We start from the raw sequence: 15,625 nt of genomic DNA, 5'->3' as shown, positions 1-15,625 counted from the left end.
AAAAAAAAAAAAAAAAAGCACTGGGGCTGGGTGCGGTGGCTCAAGCCTGTAATCCCAGCACTTTGGGAGGCCAAGGCGAGAGGATTGCCTGAGCCCATGGGTTTGAGACAAGCTTGGGCAACATGGTAAGACCTCGTCTCTACAATAAATCAAAAAATTAGCCAGGCGTAGTGGCGCATGCCTGTAGTCCCAGCTACTTGGAAGCCTGAGGCGGAAGGATCACCTGAGCCCAGCAGGTCGAGGCTGTGGTACCCGTGAGCGTGGCAGTGCACTCCAGCCTGGGTGACAGAGTGAGACTCCATCTCAAAAAATGAAATAAAATAAAATAAAATAAAATAAAAAGCATTGGAACACCTTCCACTAAAACAGATTCAAACTGAATTAAGGATTTAAATTAAACAGTAAAGATGGTAGATGAAATCTTGGTGTTTTAAAATAATTTTAGGGGCCGGGCTCGGTGGGTCAGTCTGTAATCCCAGCACTTTGGGAGGCTGAGGTGAGTGGATTGCCTGAGTCCGCGGGTTCGAGACCCGCCTGGGCAACTTGGCGAGACCTCATCTCTACAATAAATCAAAAAATCAACTGGGCGTGGTAGCGTGCGCCTGTAGTTCCAGCTACTCGGAAGGCTGAGGCGGAAGGATCGCTGGAGCCCAGCAGGTCGAGGCTGCGGTGGCCGGGAACGGCCCCTGCACTGCAGTCTGGGGGACAGAGTGAGACGCCAACTCAAAAAAGAATAAAATAAAATAATTTTAGGCGCATATACAAGAAAACCTTCCTGTCCTTGGACTGGGTCATGGTTTCTCAGATGTGATATGAATAGCACAACAACTAGTCAATGGGCCTTTTCCAAAATTAAAGACTCTGTGCGCCAAAGGACGCCGTCAAGAAGTGAGAAGACATGATGGACCTCGGAAGCAGAATGCTAAGCAAAGGAAGCCAGGTACAAAAGGGCAAGTGTCATATGAGACACGAAATGAAATGCCCTGAACAGGCTGAGAGACCGGAAGCCGCCTGGTGGTGGCCAGGGGCTGGGGAGGCGGGAGGTGACTGCCCATTGGGTCCAGGGTCTTCTTTGGGTGACAGAAATATTTTGGAACTAGATATAGGTAGTAGTTGAAAACACTATGAATGTACTAAATGCCACTGAATTCTTTGCTTTAAAATGGTTAATTTCATGTTGTGATGTCACTTCAATAATAAAAGAATTACATGGATTGCTCCTTAAAAATATAAACCGGCCGGCTGCGGTGGCTCAAGCCTTTAATCCCAGCACTTTGGGAGGCCGAGGTGAGAGGATTGTCTGAGTCCAGGGTTTCAAGACCAGCCTGGGCAACTTGGTGAGACCTCGTCTCTACGATAAATCAAAAAATTGGCCAGGCGTGGTAGCGCGCACCTCTAGTTCCAGCTACTTGGAAGGCGGAGGCAAAGGATTGCCGGAGCCCGGCAGGTCGAGGCTGCAGTGGCCATAAGTGTGCCACTGCACTCCAGCCTGGGCAAGAGTGAGACGCCAATTCAATAAATATATATACACATATATATACGTGTGTGTGTGTGTGTGTGTGTGTGTATATAATTTTAAGGCCAGGCATGGTGGCTTATGCCTATAATCCCAGCACTTTAGGAGGCCAAAGTGAAAGAATTGCTTGAGGTCAGGCGTTTGAGACCAACCTGGGCAACATAGTGAGACCACATTTCTAAAAAAAAAAATTAGCCAGATGTAGTGGTACATGCTTGGAGTTCCAGCTTCTTGGGAAGCTGAGGCAAAAGGATTGCGTGAGCCCAGGAGGTTGAGGCTGCAGTAAGCTATGATCGTGTCACTGCACTACAGCCTGGGTGACAGCATGAGACCTGGACTCAAAATATATTTATAATTTTAAACAAATATAGTGAAAAGATGACCTACAGAATGAGAAAAATTGTTCACTTTTTGAGTATTTGCACTTAAAATTTATGTTAAAATTATTTGTCTGTTTGTCTGTTTTTGAGTTGGAGTCTCACTTTGTCACCCAGGCTGGAGTGCCGTGGCACGCTCACAGCTCACACCTGCTGGGCTCCGGCGATCCTTCCACCTCAGCCTTCCAAGTAGCCAGAACCACAGGTGCGCGCTACCACGCCCGGCTAATTTTTTATTTATTGTCGAGACGAGGTCTCGCCAAGGTGGGTCTCGAACCCGTGGGCTCAGGGAGTCCACTCGCCTTGGCCTCCCAAAGTGCTGAGGTGACAGGCTGAGCCAACGAGCCCGGCCTTAAAATGATTAAACAACGAATTATGCAGGTGTTCTGTCCAACTGCCTTAACTTCATATTAAATTTCATTTCCAGAAAGGGAGCTTCGTTCTTGGACACACACTGATTTTTAAAATTTTAGATTGGGGGGGTTCGTGTGCAGGCTGTTTTGTGGGTATGCTGAATGATAGTGAGATCTGGGCTTCACTGAGCCTGCCGTCCAGGCTGCAAGCGTGGCGCCCTTCCACCCATCCTCCTCCCTCCCTTCCCCCATTCGTAAATCCTACATCTGATAAGGGCTTGTGTCCAGAATATATAAAGAACTCCTACTTGGCCAGGCTCGGTGGCTCAGCCTGTAATCCCGCGCTTTGGGAGGCCAAGGTGAGTGGATGGCCTGAGCCCGTGGGTTCGAGACCCACCTGGGCAACTTGGCGAGACCTCATCTCTACAATAAATAAAAAAATTAGCCGGGTGTGGTAGTGCATGCCTGTAGTTCCAGCTACTTGGAAGGCTGAGCGGAAGAATCACTGGAGCCCAGCAGATAGAGGCTGCGGTGGCCAGGAGCGTGCCATTGCACTCCAGTCTGGGCGACAGACTTCAACTCAAAAAAAAAAAAGAAAAGAACTTCTACTCCATGATAAAAACTCCTCACTTAGCAATAAAAAGACAAAAACCCAACTTAAAGGTGGGTAAAGGAGTTGAATGGACACTGCTCCAAAGACAACACACAAATGGCCAACAAGCCTCCTCCCCATCCATCGGGCACACAAACCAGAGCCATGGGAGCCCGCCCCTCCCACCTTCTGGGACCGCCAGGATCAAGGGCAGACCGCAGTGAGGCTGGGGAGGGTGTGGAAAGCCTGGAGCCTCGTCGTGGCTGGGGGGAATGTGTTTGGACCACACCATGTGGCATGGCAGTTCCTCAAAGTGCTGAACATCAAGGTGGCACAGACCCAGCAGGTCCACAGAATCTGAGAGACACGAAGACGCGATCGCACAGGCCTGCACACGATGCCCACAGCAGCAAGTGGAAGCCACCCCAGAGGCCGTCCACTGAAGAGCGGACACACTGAACTTGGCCCAGTCACATAATGGAGCGTTATTCTGCCACAGAAAGGACAGAAACTGACACACACCACAGCACAGATGAACCCGAGTGAAACAGGCCAGTCGCCGAGGACCACACATGGTGTGATTCCATCTACTTGAAATGTTCAGAACAGGCAAAGCCACAGAGACAGGAAGTAGGTCTTTCTTCTTTCGGCAGGGGCTGGGGTGGGGGGATGGAGAGGTGACTGCTGGTGAGTGTAGGGCTTTATTTTGGGATATGAAAATGTTCTGAAATTAGATAGCGGTGATGGCTGCACAGCTCCGTGGCTTTACCAAGACGGCTGAATTGTACGCCTTGCAAGGGTGAGCTGCACGGTGTGTGAATTATACCTCAATAAAGCTGTTATTTAAAAAATAACTGGGCAGAGAAGGCCTATCTGAGTATGCTATGAACCCTAAAACCACAAAAGTTTGATCACTTTGACTATAGCAAAGTAAAAAAATTTCCATGGCGAAAACCACCGTGAGCAAAGTCGAAAGACAAGCTAGAGAAAACATTTTCAACTAATCTCTCAAACAGTTAATTTCCCTGATGTATCAAGAACCCTAGAGGATGGAAACCACCAGCAACGCAGCAGGGAGGCAGGTGAAGGCATGAGAGACCGTCCGCAGGTAAGAAGAGCACACGACTCCAGAGCCTACTGCAAGATACTCATCTCATTCAAGATTAGAAACTTCCAAATAACTCTCCCCGTCAGGTCAGCAAAGAAGCGCGGGCGGCCCGCGTGTTGGCGGGAATGCAGCAAGCACACTCACGGCGTGTGGGTGTCACTGAGTAGTTACGAGGGGGAGTTTGCCTCAAATCTCTCCAAGATTACCAAGCCACGAAAGCACTGAATTTGCACTTTCACTTCGAGGAATTTAGGCCACCAGCAAACTCCTACGTATGCAAAACGACACTTCCACAAAGCTGCCTGCCCGCCCAATGATCGCAGGAGGAAAAGGCTGGAACAGCCTGCGTGTCCAGCCACAGGGCACAGCAAGGAGAGCATGGGGCAGCCCCACGGGGATGACCACACAGCCACAGGAGGCGTGGGAGGCTCCCATGGACTGAGTCCAACGCACTCACACTCGGACAGAAAAGGGAGGTCTCTTAGAAGGATGCACAAACCCAGCCCCTGGTTGCCAGGAGGGTCTCCGGGGAGAGAGGAGCCCCATTCCAGTCTGCTCTTAGAACCTGTGCACGTATCATGGAAGAATCCAGATGCACTAGATATGGCAGGAGCAACCCCCACCCCCACCCCATCAAGGGATGCACAGAAACAGTGTGATCCATTCACGCAGTGGAGCATTATTCAGCCTCAAGAAGGAAGGAGGCCCTGACAGCGGCCAGCGGGCCGAGCCGCAGAGGCCAGGGTGGCCGGTAGGGCCTCACCCCTCCCTGACTGTGAAGACGCCACACGTGGTGGCGGAAGCCAGGCAAGAGGACAGGGAGCGTATGACTTCATTTGTAAAACTGCCCAAAGGCCGGGCATGGTGGCTCAAGCCTGTCATCCCAACACTTTGGGAGGCCAAGGTGAGGGGATGGCCAGAACCCCCAGGATCGGGAACAGCCTGGGCAACTTGGTGAGACTTCATCTCTACAATAAATTTTTTAAAAAATTAGCCGGTCGTGGCAGCACACGCCTATAGTTCCGGCTACTTGGAAGGCTGAGGCGGAAGGATCGCCGGAGCCCAGGAGGTCAACACTGGGGCGGCCGTGAGCATGCCACAGCACTCCAGCCTGGGCGATGGAGTGAGATGCCAACTCAAAAAGAAGAAAAAAAACTGTCCAGAATAGGCAACGAGAGAGAGAGAGAGAGAGAGAGAGAGAGAGAGAGAGAGAGAGAGAGAGAGAGAGACAGAAAGTTGATTGGCAGTTGCTGAAGGTTGGGGGCGGAGATAACCAGAGGGCATGGAGTTTCTTCTAGGGGCGATGGAAATGCTCTAAAATCGGCTGTGGTGATGGTTGCACAACCCTGTGAATTTACTTAAAGCCAACCAGTTGTGCACTATAATGGGTGGATTGTAAGGCATCCGAACTGCATCTCAATGAAGCAGTTGTTGAAAAAGATGTTCTAAAGGAAAACAAAGCTGCAAACAAAACAGCCCACACAATGTGAGGAACAGGAGAGAGGGTCTGTGCCCGGCCCCCACTGCCCGGCCACCTCTCGGTACAACACGTGGGCCTGTCTCCCTGGGAAGGAGGAGCGGACGTGGCTGGGGCACCGGCACCCAGTGTGGGCCTGGCTCGCGGTCAGGCCCCAGAGGCCCGCATCGACTGCCACCCAGGCATGGCCAGGGGCCTGCACGCAGAAGCCCCCTGCCCAGGGAAGCCTCAGCAAGAGGCCAGACAAAGACCCAGCTCCGTGCTTGGGCCGAGGGTCCAGGCGCCCCCCCAGTCAACCCCCAGACCTATCTGAAGGTAACCTCAGCTTCATCACACAAGTGGACGCCCAGAGAGGGGTGAGCTCCTTGTGCCGGGCTCAGTGCTGTCCTGCAGGCCCCTTGCCCTGGCCGCTACAGGTGGGAATCACAGGTTTCCTAACCATGCCTGTGGTTGGCCTTTCACCTTCCTTGTGGGCCATCGCCCCACGTGCAGCCGCCCCGTGCCTGCTGGTTTCTGGCCTGGGCCACCCAGACCCCCACACCAGCACCAAGGCAGACCTCCACCCTCTCTGAGCACTCAAGTTTGGGATGTTTCCAAAAACAGTGCACACCCACTGAGTACCTCGGCCAGGCCAGTTCCAGATCGCCCCGAGTCTGGAATTCCTGGGACAGTGGGCAGGGCTCTCCCCCAGCCCCCTGGCTAGCCGTTTCTTCTGGGACCATGGCAAGTGACTTGGAGATGGGACACTCACCCTGCCATCTTGCTGACCCGGGCCTTGGGTCCTCTGTGTGGGAACTGGCTCTCCATCTGGCCTTCCGCCCCCGCCAACACACACACACAGCACCCACAGAGTCTGTGTCTGCCCAGGAGGGAGCCAGGCCCTGGCCCCAGGGCAGGGGTGCAGCGGCCACACAGGAGGAGCCTCCAGGGAGGGGCGGGGCCTGCCAGGCGCCCCAGCCTCGTGGGGTCAAGGCCCCACCAGCCCCAGCCTCTCAGGGCCCACAGCCAGGCCACAGGGTGTTTGCGGCCGGAGAGGCTGGAGTGCCCAGAGGGTGGTAGCGAGACTCCCTGGGTCTCCCTCTGCCCCTGCCCCTCACCCCTCCCTCGTACCTCCACTTGGGCCTCCTCCCAGGCGTCCAGGCGGACCGACTTCACCTTGCTGACCTGGGGGATGTTCCGGTGGATTCCGGAGCAGCTCAGGCATATGAATACACCCAGGGTGTAGGAGGCCCAGTCGGGATCTGAAAGGAAGAGGCGACATTCAGAGAGGCTCGGCCCAGGGACCTGCAGGGGGGCCGGAGTGTCGGGCAGGGTCGGGGGACCCCAGCTGGAAGCCTCACCCCCTCTGTGGAGGTGGGGCTGCAGAGGAGACCCTGGGGCTCACCCAGCCCCAGACTCTGGAGCTCACCACGCCTCCCAACATGCCGCTGCCCAGGGCTTACTCAGACCCCACAGCACCTGCAGAGAGCTGGTCAGGGCAGGCTGCATGCTGGGCCGGCCTCAAGAGGGAAACCCCGCCAGGGTGCCTGCCAGAGCCACGTCCCCCGGCACTGAAAGCCCAGGCAGGGCTAGGCCCACACACCCTCTAGGGTGGCTGTGCACCCAATCACCCCAGGCTGGAGGCAAAGACACAGAGGGCTCAAACAGAGGAGAGGCCCCAGAACTGGTGTGGCACGTGGCCTGACTGGACAGACGGTGGCGGGGAAGGTGAGACGATGCCCCATGCCTGGGAGCCAGCACAGACTGCACTGACCGTGTGAGGTGTGACAGCGCTGCTGTGGCTCAACCCATGCGTGTATGGGGGTCTGCACCTTCCCATCCAGTGTGCTTTAAACGTTCAACAGAAACACATACACACACACACACACACACACACACACACACACACACACGGACGAGCAAACCCAGCAAAAGGCTGCCAACTGCCAGGCCTAAAGGGAGGCGGGCATCGTGGCACGATCATGGCGCAACCACGCCTGTTTCTGCATGTGTCTGACTACTTTGCACTGAACCACAGCAAAGTGAGCAGTGTGGGCCTGCGGCCTGGAGGGCTGGGCAGCAGGTGGGTGGGCCACTGTGTCCCGGGCTCCTGGGCTGGGCGGCAGGCAGGTGGGTAAACAGGCTGCTGTGGGCTGGCCTGGGCAGGGGGCCAGCGGGTGGGTGGCCGGGTGGGCTGCTGTGAGATTCCCAGCATGCTTCTTCCCATCGCAATTACTCGTGGAGGGCGTGGGTCCGGCCAACAGGAGCCCTCGAGAGCATGATCTCTCTGGAAGGGGTGCGTCACTCCGAGAAGCCCTCATCGTTAGTACCAGCTCTCCGGATGAGGCCGATTGAAATGAAGGCGCTCCCCGGCAGCAACGGGGGGCTGCAAATCAAATCCCAGCCAGGGAGACAGACGTAGAGGGGCTGCGCCCCTCCAGGCCCAGCAGAGGACAACACCGCGCCCCGCCACACTGTCCCCACGCTTGGCAGGTGGGGACGGTGGAGGGGGACTCCGTGGGGGGGGCGCAGAGGCCAAGGTGGGCGGGCCCGGCTGTGGACAAGAGAGGCCTCCAGCAGAGCCCAGACCGGGCCCCGCCACCAGGGCCATGCGCCAGCGCTAACACTCCAGACCGCCGGGACTCAGGAGCTGTTGGTTACAGCAGCGAGCCCCCGGTGAAGCAAGTTCGTCTCCCCGCGGATGGCGGGCGCCGCGGCCCCGGCGAACCTGGCACAGGGTAGGTCTCCGCAGGAGCCAAGGAAGGAGGGACCACGGGCCCACTGCAGCAGAGCCCCGTGTCCCAGGGACCAGAGGCCTTCCCGTCACGCGCAGCCCGTCCACACACACCTGCCGGCTGAGGCCTGTGCTGGCACGGGAGCCTTGCCCACGCAGAGCGGGGAGGCTTCGCGGAGGAAGGGAGTGTGGGGTCGGCGGACGGTGTCAGTGGGACACGGCGGGAGGGGGGCCAGACCAAAGGCCCAGAAAGGAGAGGCCTGCGTGCGGCCACGGCTTCCCCAGAGCCGCCCACAGCTGTGCCCCGAGCGTCCGGCAGACAGGCCTCTCACGGGGCCCAGCTTCCTCATCTGTCTGATGGGGCAGCAGGATCCACTTGCGAGGGGAAGTGGGTGGCAGGAGCCCCACTGGGAGGGCCGCTGCTCTGGGCTGCAGTGGAGACCGCACCTCCCACCACGTGGCGATGCCGCCAGACGCCGCCCTGGCAGCGTGGACCACTGGACCAGGCCTGGCACCTCACGACCTTTACCGACCTTCTGCCATCCCTAGGATGCAGAGCAGAGGCCATCAGAGCCCCTCCTTCGCCCTCACACGGGGGCTCCGGGCAAGGCTATCCCTCTGACCTGGAGAAAGAAAGGCCTGTTTGCGGTGCCCTTTGTGAAGCTGGCACTCACTGCCCGCGGGCCAGCTGCCTGGGCTCTGTAAGTCGAGCCTTCCTGAAATGCAGCCATTCCCGTCTGTTCACGGATTGTCTATGGCGGCGGGATTGAGTACTTGTGATAGAAGTCATCCAGCCCTAAAATATTTACCGCCTGGCTTTCTAAGAAAAGGTTTGCTGGCCAGGCTTAGTGGCTCAGCCTGCAATCCCAGCACTTTGGGAGGTCGAGGCGAGTGGATTGCCTGAACCTGTGGGTTCAAGACCAGCCCAGGCAACCTGGTGAGACCTTGTCTCTACAATAAATTAAAAAAAAAAATTAGCCGAGTGTGGTACACGCATGTAGTTCCAGCTACTTGGAAGGCTGAGGTGGAAGGGTCGTCGGAGCCCAGCAGGTCGGTGCTGAGGTCACCATGAGTGTGCCATGGCACTCCAGCCTGAGCGACAGAGTAAGACTCCAACAGCAACAACAAAAGAAAGAAAAAGTTTGCCAGTCCTGCTCAGAGGGAAAGATGGGTGAGACGCAGTGTGTGAGCCCGAGGTGGGCTTGTGACTAGAACTGACGGCTTCCAGCCATTACTAAGAATACCGTCTGTCTTTGACAACTGAACACACATGAGGCTCAGGGAGTGGTTACAGACTGTCCCAACGTCACGTGGCTGGCACAAGGCCCCCTTGGTGGAAACTGACGGCTGTCTGACCCAAGCCTGTCACGTCCTCCTGGTATTTGTGTGTGAGGATACACGCACATATGTGTCGCCCACAAACACAACTGAACAGTCTCCTTCTAAAGAGGGATCAGGAAGCTCAGCATTAGGAAATGGAGACAGCAAGATCCTTTACACAAGAATAAAAAGACAAGAGCCAGTTAAATCCAGTGTGTTGGGGACAGAGCAAAAAGGTTGTCGCTGGAAGAGTAGGAGGTTTTCAAAAAGGTTTTATGACAACACACTATTACAAACCCATGAGGATGTTTAAAATCCAAGAGACCAACACTGCCAGGTGTTGAGGAGGGGTCAGGCAACTGGAATCCTCATCACTGCTGGTAGGAGCAGGATTGGATCAACCCACCATGGAAACAACAGTCTCTTACATAGTTAAACAGCCATGTATCTCCCACATGATCCAGTCATTCTGCTCTTAGGTATCTGCCCAAGAGACACCACAACATAGGCATACAAAAAGATGTGTCTCTCGACAATATATAAAACAAATGATATAGTGTGATCAACAGGGGCTTAGACCAGTAACGCGAGATTGGTTTCACATTTGATAATCAAACAATGTAATTCACCATATTTACAAATTAAAAAGGTAAAACCAAATGATCATCTTAATAGATGCAAAAAAAGGCATTAGACAAAATATAACATCCCGAGAAAAACGTACAGAAAATTAGGAATAGAGGGGACCTTCCCCAACTTGATATAGAAATATTGTAACTAAAGTCATACTTAACAGAGAGAGACTAAAAATCCACCTCCCAAGATCAGGAACAAGACAAAGATGTCTGTTCTAATCACTACTACTCAACATTGAACTAAAGTTGCAATAAGGCAATAAAAAAAGCATCTAGATTGGAAAGGAAGAGATAAAACTATCTTTGTTCACAGCCAACATAATCATCTATATAGAAAATCCCACGGACTATTAATAAACTGCTAGAACTAATAAGTGAGCATAGCAAAATTGCAGGATACAAGATAAGTATACAAAAATCAATTGTAAGCTAGCAACAAGCAATCAGAAGTTGAAATTTTTAAAATGCCATTACAACAGTAGAAAATGTATGAAATACTTGAAGATAAATGACAAAAGATATGAAAGATAATACACTGAAAACTATAAAACACTACACAGAGAAATCAAAGAAGACCTGTAGATGTGGAGAGAGATGCCACTTTCATGGGGTGGAAGACAAGAATACTATTACCACACAAATTAATCTATAGGTTCAATGCAATCCCAATCAGAATTCCAGCAGGATTTTTTAAAAATATAAATTAACAAGCAGATTATAAAATTAAAATGGAAATGCAAAGGGCCTAGAATAGCCAAAACAATGTAGAAAACATCCAAAGGTGGAGAACTAACACTACTTGTTTTCAGAACTTCTTATAAAATCACAGTTATCGGGACAGTGAGGCACTGACACGAAAACAGAACAATGGAACAGACTAGAGAACCTAGACATACACCCTCACATACACGAACGACAAATTATTGACAAAGATGTAAAGTCAGTTCAGGGGAGAAAGAATAATCTTTCCACTAACAGCGCTGAACAACCAGATATCATCCACAACACATCAATGTCAACCCCACCTCTCACCATATTCAAAATTTAACTCAAAATGCATCAACGCCCTAAACGTAAAATCCTAAAACGTCTCAAAGAAAACAGAAGAGCTAGGCGTGGTGTCTCACGCCTGTATTCCCAGCACTTTGGAAGGTGGAGGTAAGAGGACTGCCTAAGCCCAGGGGTTTGAGATCAGCAACTTGGTGAGACCGCATTTCTGCAATAAATTTAAAAAATTATCTGGGCGTGGTAGCAAGTGCCTGTAGCTCCAGCTGCTTGGAAGGTTGAGGCTGAAGAACTGCCTGAGCCCGGGTGACAGACTCCAACTCGAAAGAGAAAGAGAGACAGAGAGAAGAAGGAGGCGGCAGAGGAGGAGGGGAGGGAGGGGTGGAGGGAAGGAGAGAGAGGAGGGGAGGGAGCAGGGAGGAAGGAGACATAGGAGAAAAGCAGTTGTGGCTGTGGGTTAGGCAGAGATTTCTTAGACACAGCACCAAAAGCAGAATCCACTGAGAGACTGAGAGAGAAACAGACAGAAGGCGGGAAGAGGGAGGGAGAAAAACTGGCATCGCCAGAATCCTTTTAAAAGCCGCTCTTTGAAAGACACTGTTGAGGGAATGGAGGGCGAGCCAGGCGGGGAGAAAGCAGCTGCAAATCGTGTCCCTGACCCAGGATTTGTATCCAAAGGACATAAAGAATGACCAAGACTTAGTAATAAGAAAACAGACAACGCAGTCACAAGAACAGGCACAAGAGTCGCACAGACCCTTGGCCACAGCTGCCATTTGGGTCGCCAGCCAGCACAGGAAAGGCCTCCGTGCCATCAGCCCTCCGGGAGGGGCCGAGGGAACTTTCGGGGAGTGGTACCGTGCTTTGTGTCCGAGCTGCACGTGAAGTCACTTCTTCCTGCTGTCCCTTAAGAGGCTGCATTTTGTTGTGTGTAAGTTGCACCTCAATAAAGATGAATTTTGGGGGAGGTCAGAGTCTCTGCCGCCCAGGCTGGAGCGCAGCGGCACACTCTCACCACCGCAGCCTCGACCTGCTAGGTTCGGTCCTTCTGCCTCAGCCTTCCAAGGGGCTGGACCTACAGGCATGTGCCACCAATATAAAGATGGATTTTAAAAGGAAGCAGGTGTATCTAATGCCCGAAGCAGACTGCAGAGCAGAAGAAAACAGGGCCTCCCCCCCGCCCTCTGGGCTTCCCCCCTGCATCAGACTCTGCAAGGTTGCCAGGGACCCTTTCCCAGGCCCAGGGCAGCCGGGTCTTCCAGAAAGCCAAACCTGGGTGGCACCTGGGTGCCCTTGGTCCTGTCCCCAACCTGCAAGCACCCTTCAGGTCCTCCCAATCCAGCCAGCGCCTGCCCTTGCCTCCTCCACCCATGTGACAGGCACTCTCTGGGCCAGTGCCTGACCACGTGGCCTCACTCCACCCCACAGACCCGCCATTAGCCCAGTCCCACAGAACAAGGCAGTGCAGCCCAGAGAGGGTCGGACACCGGCCTGAGGTCACACACCGTGACCCTGGCCCTGGAGGGCAGGAGCCCCCGCCAGGGCCCCAGGCGGAGGAGGAAGCGCTGCCCTCAGTCCCTGGAGGTGGCAGAGTGCCCACCCTCCCTCTGGCCTCCCCCTCCTGGGGCTCCCCCGGGGCTGGTGGGGAGGCAGAAAGACAGTCTGAAGGGAGAGGAGTTTTGATCAAAAACTCAGCCTCCTCCTGCCTGTCCCTCATCCCAGCATCCCAGTACCCCTTGGCACCTGGCATGGCGGTCACCAGAGAACAAACAGGCCTGGCTTGGGGAGCCCACAGCCCGCAGGAGACAGCCCTCACTGTGCCCCAGGAAATCAGCCAGCAGAGCATGCAGTGGGGAGTCTGGCTGGGCAGGAAGCAGGGAGGGAGGAACAGAAGCCTTGGGCCTGGAGGGAGAGGGAGCAAGCCAGCGGGAATTGGCCAGGAGAGGCGGAGAGCCCAGGGACGGCATGTGCAAAGGCCGGGTGGTGGGAGGAGCTTGATCAAGCCCAGGGAAGAAGGGAGAGTCCTCCATTTCCCCAGACCCCATGCTTAGGGCCCGCCTGGGCCTCAGAGGAAGTTTCACTTGAGTCCGTGTTCCAGAGGGGTTTAGACCCTGGGAGGGGACTCTGAGCAATGTTGTAAGACTTCGGGCTCCAGGATCGTGACTCCTAAATCCCTGAAGCCACGAAAGCAGAGGGTGGCGTCCTGGTCCGGCCTGTGCACCACGCCCATCCCAGGCCGGCGCGTCCTTCCCCCAGAAAAACCCCTCACAGAACTCAGCTCCCTGAGAGGCCACTTCCGCCTGTCCGCGGGAATCCCGGTGCTGTGCCTAGGCCTTGCAGGGTGTGCGCGCGCACGTGGGGGTGTGTGCGTGGTGTGCACACACATGTGAGGGGAGGAGACAGGGAGCCAGAGCCCCCCAACTTCCAGCGAGGACAAAGTCTGGCCAGTCCCCAAGGGGAGGGCACGGAGCTGACCCTTCAGTTTCCGAGAGGCTCGAGCTGGGTGGGGTGGCCTCTTTCCCAGGCTGCTGGGCATGGCCAGGCCTGCCCACATCTGGACATGCCCCAAAACCGTCAGCGCAAAGAGGGCACATGGGGCGGGGTGCCCACATGCACACACAAGCCACCCACCCTCAGAGCCCCTTCAAGGCGGGAGCGGAGCGGGCTGGGACACCCCAGCACCAGGACCCCTTAGGCCCAAACGGAGGGCTCCCTCAAGGCCCGGGCTCTGTGCTGGCGGCCCACTCCCCACAGCCCCCCGCCTCAGGGCAAGGAGCTGTGGGACCAATCAGGCCTGTGCAGAGGCTGCCCAGTCTCCTCTCAGGGCCACACTCAGGCTTCTAGGACTCCGGGATTTTCTTCCCAGAGGCCTGGAGTCAGTGCCCATGGTCTGTGTCCTCCCCAAGACAGGCCATGAGGCCAGCAGGTGCCCCTGGGCCCGAGGGCGGCCACGGGATGGCTGGTGTGGCACAGTGGAAGGTTGGGCCAAGGTTCCAGCCCCTACGAATGTCCCGGGCGCCCAGTGCCATCTCAGGCCACCGCCACAACCTGCCCAGGGCCGCCAGCTTCCCCCCTCCCTGCCGCTCAGCTCTGTTGCCCGCCGTGCACCCGGCTCTGCCCCAGCCCCTCCCAGGCTGCCTGAGGTGACTCAGCCCCACACGATTTCCGGGAGCTGGCCAGGGGCACCTGGGCAGGTGAGACACATCCTCGGGCCGAGCAGGCTTGTCCCCAAGGCCAAGGTCCAGGCGGGGGGAGGGCGGCGGTGCAGCTTGCCCATGGGATTGGCTCTGGCAGAGTTCCGTGGCCGGCTCCAGAGACCTTGTCCTCCCCAGGCTGACTCACAGCGGAGATGCCAGGGTGAGAGCCATGGCCCCAGCCAGGGCAGGTGGGCAGCTCAGGTGGCCGGGGCCCAGGGTACAGGCACCCCCAGAGAGGGGCTCCACTGCCCACAGCGCTGTGCAGCTCCGTGGGCTCCAGGGCCTGGTGGGGCGGGGCAGGCATGGTGGCCCCTGGCACACAGTGCCCTGCCCTGGGCTGGGATCCAGGCCCCTCTCCCTCCCACTTTCCTGTTTCTCAGGGCACCCACCCGCCCACACATGGTCACCCGGCCCCAGGTCCCGGCCGGGACGCCGGCCGCCCAGGGCCGGCCCTCCCGCTGGCGTGTGAGTCCCACAGCAGGTCAAGAGGCCCCTGGGCACCCCAGACAGGCTCGAGCCGGACCCCCCTCCGCGCAGCCCCAGACCCCCGTGCTCACGATGACCTCGCCTGGCCCCTGTGGCCCTGAAACCACAGGGCCCGCCCGACCCCACAAGGGGCCCACCCGGGCCCCAGACCTGCCTGCCTGCAGCTGGCACGGGGCCTCCTCCCGGCCCGCTCTCCCTCTTGCTGCGCATTTCAGGACCGCTGCCCCCAGCCGCCCCTCCGCCTCCCTTTCCCCTGCCCACGCCTCTACCGCGAGGCGCCCCCATCCTTCCCACCCAGGCCCAGCCTCCCGAGCCTGCCGTCTCTGAGGGTCCCGGCAGGGTGCACTCCTCAGTGTCTCAGCTGGTGGCTCGGCCGCAACGCCGTATTTGGGGCACGAGACAGAGGTGGCGGTTGTGCAGGTTGGCGTGCTCTAAATGCCGCTGAATTTTCACTTCTGAGTGGTTGACTTTATCCTGCGTGATGCCACCTCCGCGTCCCATCACCTCACATCTGACAGCGGAGCCGGGGCGACCCCCGCCCACACCCTCTGTCCTGTCCTTGACTGAGCCTGGGTCCCCTGCTCTGTCAGGAGCCTCTCCGGCAATGCTCTTCTGCGCACACGCCTGCCAGGGCTCCCGAGCCAGAGCCCCCAGCCCAGCGTGGCCCCGCCGTCCCCGCCAACCCCTTTTCCCTGCTCTGCACCGAGTGCACGGACCACCAGCCTCCTGCTCTCTGCGGACCCGACACCCCCGCAGCTCCCCAGCCCCTGCACTTCTGCTCACCCCTTCCCAGGGGCAGCTCCTCAACGACCGGGCGCTGCAGACCGCCTCCCTCCACCCCGCGGC

The 15,625-nt window shown here is 56.5% G+C and overlaps 1 protein-coding gene across 1 annotated transcript in view; it reads right to left on the bottom strand.

The window, feature by feature from the left end:
- Window positions 1-15,625, bottom strand: part of ADAP1 (ArfGAP with dual PH domains 1) — a gene marked incomplete at its 3' end in the record, with an annotated part of 47,344 nt that overhangs the window by 20,759 nt on the left and 10,960 nt on the right. Inside the window, exon 2 of the mRNA XM_021710048.1 lies at window positions 6,534-6,664. Within this exon, the coding sequence (XP_021565723.1) occupies window positions 6,534-6,664 (131 nt within the window). The remainder of the gene's footprint in view (window positions 1-6,533; window positions 6,665-15,625) is intronic.

Source organism: Carlito syrichta, unplaced genomic scaffold, assembly GCF_000164805.1.
Source record: "Carlito syrichta isolate Samal-C Ts95f unplaced genomic scaffold, Tarsius_syrichta-2.0.1 Scaffold287970, whole genome shotgun sequence".
Classification (NCBI taxonomy): Eukaryota; Metazoa; Chordata; class Mammalia; order Primates; family Tarsiidae; genus Carlito; species Carlito syrichta.
The sequence above is the reverse complement of the archived record's forward strand: the minus strand, read 5'-3'. Positions and strand labels throughout refer to the sequence as shown.